At 59.1% G+C, this 2,900-nt stretch overlaps 1 protein-coding gene across 1 annotated transcript in view; it reads right to left on the bottom strand.

Moving 5' to 3' along the window:
- Nucleotides 1–2,725, bottom strand: part of TECPR1 (tectonin beta-propeller repeat containing 1) — a 28,303-nt gene extending 25,578 nt beyond the window's left edge. Inside the window, 1 exon segment of the mRNA XM_023761438.1 lies at nucleotides 2,511–2,725. Within this exon segment, the coding sequence (XP_023617206.1) occupies nucleotides 2,511–2,604 (94 nt within the window). The 5' untranslated portion in view covers nucleotides 2,605–2,725.
- Nucleotides 2,726–2,900: the final 175 nt, after the last annotated feature.

Here is a 2,900-nt window from a genome sequence, read left to right as displayed (position 1 = left end):
CCCTCGGGGGATGTCTGACTGCCAGTTAAGGCCTGATCCCACAGGGCCATGTGGCCAGACCCATGGCAGCCCAAACAGAGCAGCTCTGCAGAAATAAATAAGTAAATACATAAATAAATAGGGATCAGGCCCTAAACTGGCAGTCGGACATCCCCTCTCACAATCCCGGGACCGCTGGCTCCTAACCGCTCACCTGCCTGCCTAACCTGATCGTCCTTAACCACTCTACATGCTGGCCTGCTCACCCCCAACTGTCCCCCTCCCCCCCGCCCCGCCTTCTCGCCCCCAACTGCCCACCCTGCTGGCCTGCTTGCCCCCAACTGTCTCCCTCCCCCTGCTGGCCTGATTGCCCCCAACTGCCCCCCTGAGAGCCTGCTTGCCCCAACTGCCTCCCCGCTGCTGGCCTGATCACCCCCAACTAACCCCCCCCTCCGGCCTGCTTGCCCCCAACTGCTCTCCCCTCCTGGCCTGATCGCCCCTAACTGCCTCTGCCTCGGCCCCGCCACCATGGCTTTGTCCGGAAGGACATCTAGAAAGTCTCCCGGTCTAATTAGCATATTACCCTTTTATTAATATAGATTTATTTATTTATTTACTTACTTACTTATTTATTTATTTTTGCAGAGCTTTTAATAAATAGTGCCCAGTACCCATAAAGAATGCAATGAATGTTACTGCTGTCATCTTATTACTTGGCATTTGCTACCACAAATTGCCACTTATCTTCTATCTCTTAAAAACAAAACAAAAAATCAAGCCCCTTTCTGGTCAGCCTGAGCCTTCAGCCTCTTCATTTCCTCAGCACCTGGCAGTGCTCTGCACACAGTGGGCCTTCAACCGAAGTTAGAGATAATTACTACCACCTCCAACCACCACACTGCCAACTCCCTGAGCTAAGACAGAAATACTGCTCCAGGAAAGCCAAATATCACTAATTACTTCAGGTCAGCAGCCAGGTCAAAATAGGTGGACAGGTGTGTGATAAAGCAAATATAGTAAAACATCCACAGTAGAATCTAGGTGGTAGGCATGCAAGTGCTTACTGTGTAATTCTTTCAACGTGGCTGTATGCTTGAAAATCCTCATAAATTGTTGGGGGAGAAAAGTAAGGTTTTTTTGGAGGGGAAATGTTGGTTCCTATGGTGTTATTTTTAATATAACTCCAGTGTTAGCTGACAGTTCACTGTACTAGTATATGTGACCAGTTAAGTCAGGCTCAGCCTGCAGGTTGAACTCAATGAATGGGGACTTTGACTTGTATTTGATACACTTTCACTCAGAGAAATGACTAAGCAGTAATTTCCACACGGACATAATTGAACCTTCGGGGCACCTAATGCAGAGAAAGGATGGGGGTGGGGCTGTGTTTGCAAACTGCCTTCGGAGTGGGGCCTGGGCTCCAGTCCCTTCCCAGCTAAAGATGACAGGGGGTGACTATCCTACCCAGGTCCGCTCACCTCCTTCCACCTCTGCCAGGGTGCGGCCCGGCTCCCTACAGGCCACTGCCCCGGTGTGAGGTGATCAGGTAACCTGTCGGGGACACTGGGTCACTGGGTCAGAGGACTCTTGGAGCTTTAATCCCGTGGTTCTGGGGTCCTGGCATTTCTTTGTTTTGTAGGGGTGAAGGGATGGAAGGAACATCTTTCAAGAAAGCCACTTCCGATTCACCAAGAACGTGGCACAATGAATTCCAGCGGGACCTTTGGTCATTCTCAGAGCCGTCTGCCTATCTGCGCGGGTTTATGAGCAGATCCCTTCAGGCCAAAGGTGCCCCAGGGAGGTGGGGCGGGGAACAGGATCATCCCAAGGAAGCGCCTGACGCTTTCACTTCCCCGAGTCGGCTTCAGGATCCCCCGTGAAAGGCTGCCCATTGGTCTGTATTCCTATCACACCCCGTCAATCCCACCCCCTTTGCAAACAGAGTCCTGGCAAATGAGGTCGATGCCTGCCTGCCAATTGCGGGGGCTGCTGGAAGGCGACGCGAGGGTCCAAAGAGGCAGGAGAAAACCGCGGGGCGTGCACGGTCGTAGAGCCCTCCCCGTGGAGCCCTGAGTCCCCATCACCGCGGGCGGGTCAGCCCCGTTGCGTTCCCGTTCCGTGCGCTAGGGCGACAGGTGGGCTCCCGGCCCCGCCTCCCGTGGCACAGTCGGAGCGCCGGGCCCTGACCATCTGCCCGCGCTCATCCCACGCCGAGCAGATTAGCTCCCGCCACTGCCCGGAGGGACAGCGGGCTCCTCCCGGCGCGATCCCCTAAACCCGCCAGGCTCCGGCCACCCTCCTCCCGCGTCACTCCAGGGCCAGGGCTGGGGTGCCGGCGTCACCCGGACGCCGCGTTCCGGGGGCGGGGGCGGCGCCCGAACCCCAGGGCAGGAAAGAGCACGGGCGCAGCCCCTCCCTCCTCCCGTCGGGCATCGCAGCCGCCGGGGGAGGAGGCGCCGCTGCTCCGTCGCCCCGACCTGTCCGGAGAGGCTGGGGCGCCGTCGCAGAGCCCGGGCGGCCGCTGCACTCACCTGGGCCGGCGCCGGGCGGGCAGGGTCGCCGCGATCGCTTCTCAGCCGCTCGGACAGCGGGCGCGTAGGAAGCGGCAGCCAGGCCCGCGCCCATTGGCCGGCTTCTCCGTGACGTAGAAGCAGGGCGCGCGCCATTGGCTGAGGCGCACTGCGTCACGGGCCGGCCTCGGGGTCGCGGCGGGGTCGCGTCGAGGTCTGTGCCGCAGGGTCCCGTGGAGCGAAGCGGCCTGCAGACCGCCCGCCGCCGCCGCAGACCCGTCCTCCTTCCTGGCCTGCTCCTCTCAGGTCCTGGCCTCGTCTCCCTCAAGTCCCGGCCCGCCTCCCTCACGTACCTGCCTCGCCTCCCTTCCGGACCCGGGCTGCCTCCCTTCAGGACCCGTCCTCCTTCTC

This window comes from Myotis lucifugus, unplaced genomic scaffold (genome assembly GCF_000147115.1).
Source record: "Myotis lucifugus unplaced genomic scaffold, Myoluc2.0 scaffold_208, whole genome shotgun sequence".
NCBI classification, from domain to species: Eukaryota; Metazoa; Chordata; class Mammalia; order Chiroptera; family Vespertilionidae; genus Myotis; species Myotis lucifugus.
The sequence above is the reverse complement of the archived record's forward strand: the minus strand, read 5'-3'. Positions and strand labels throughout refer to the sequence as shown.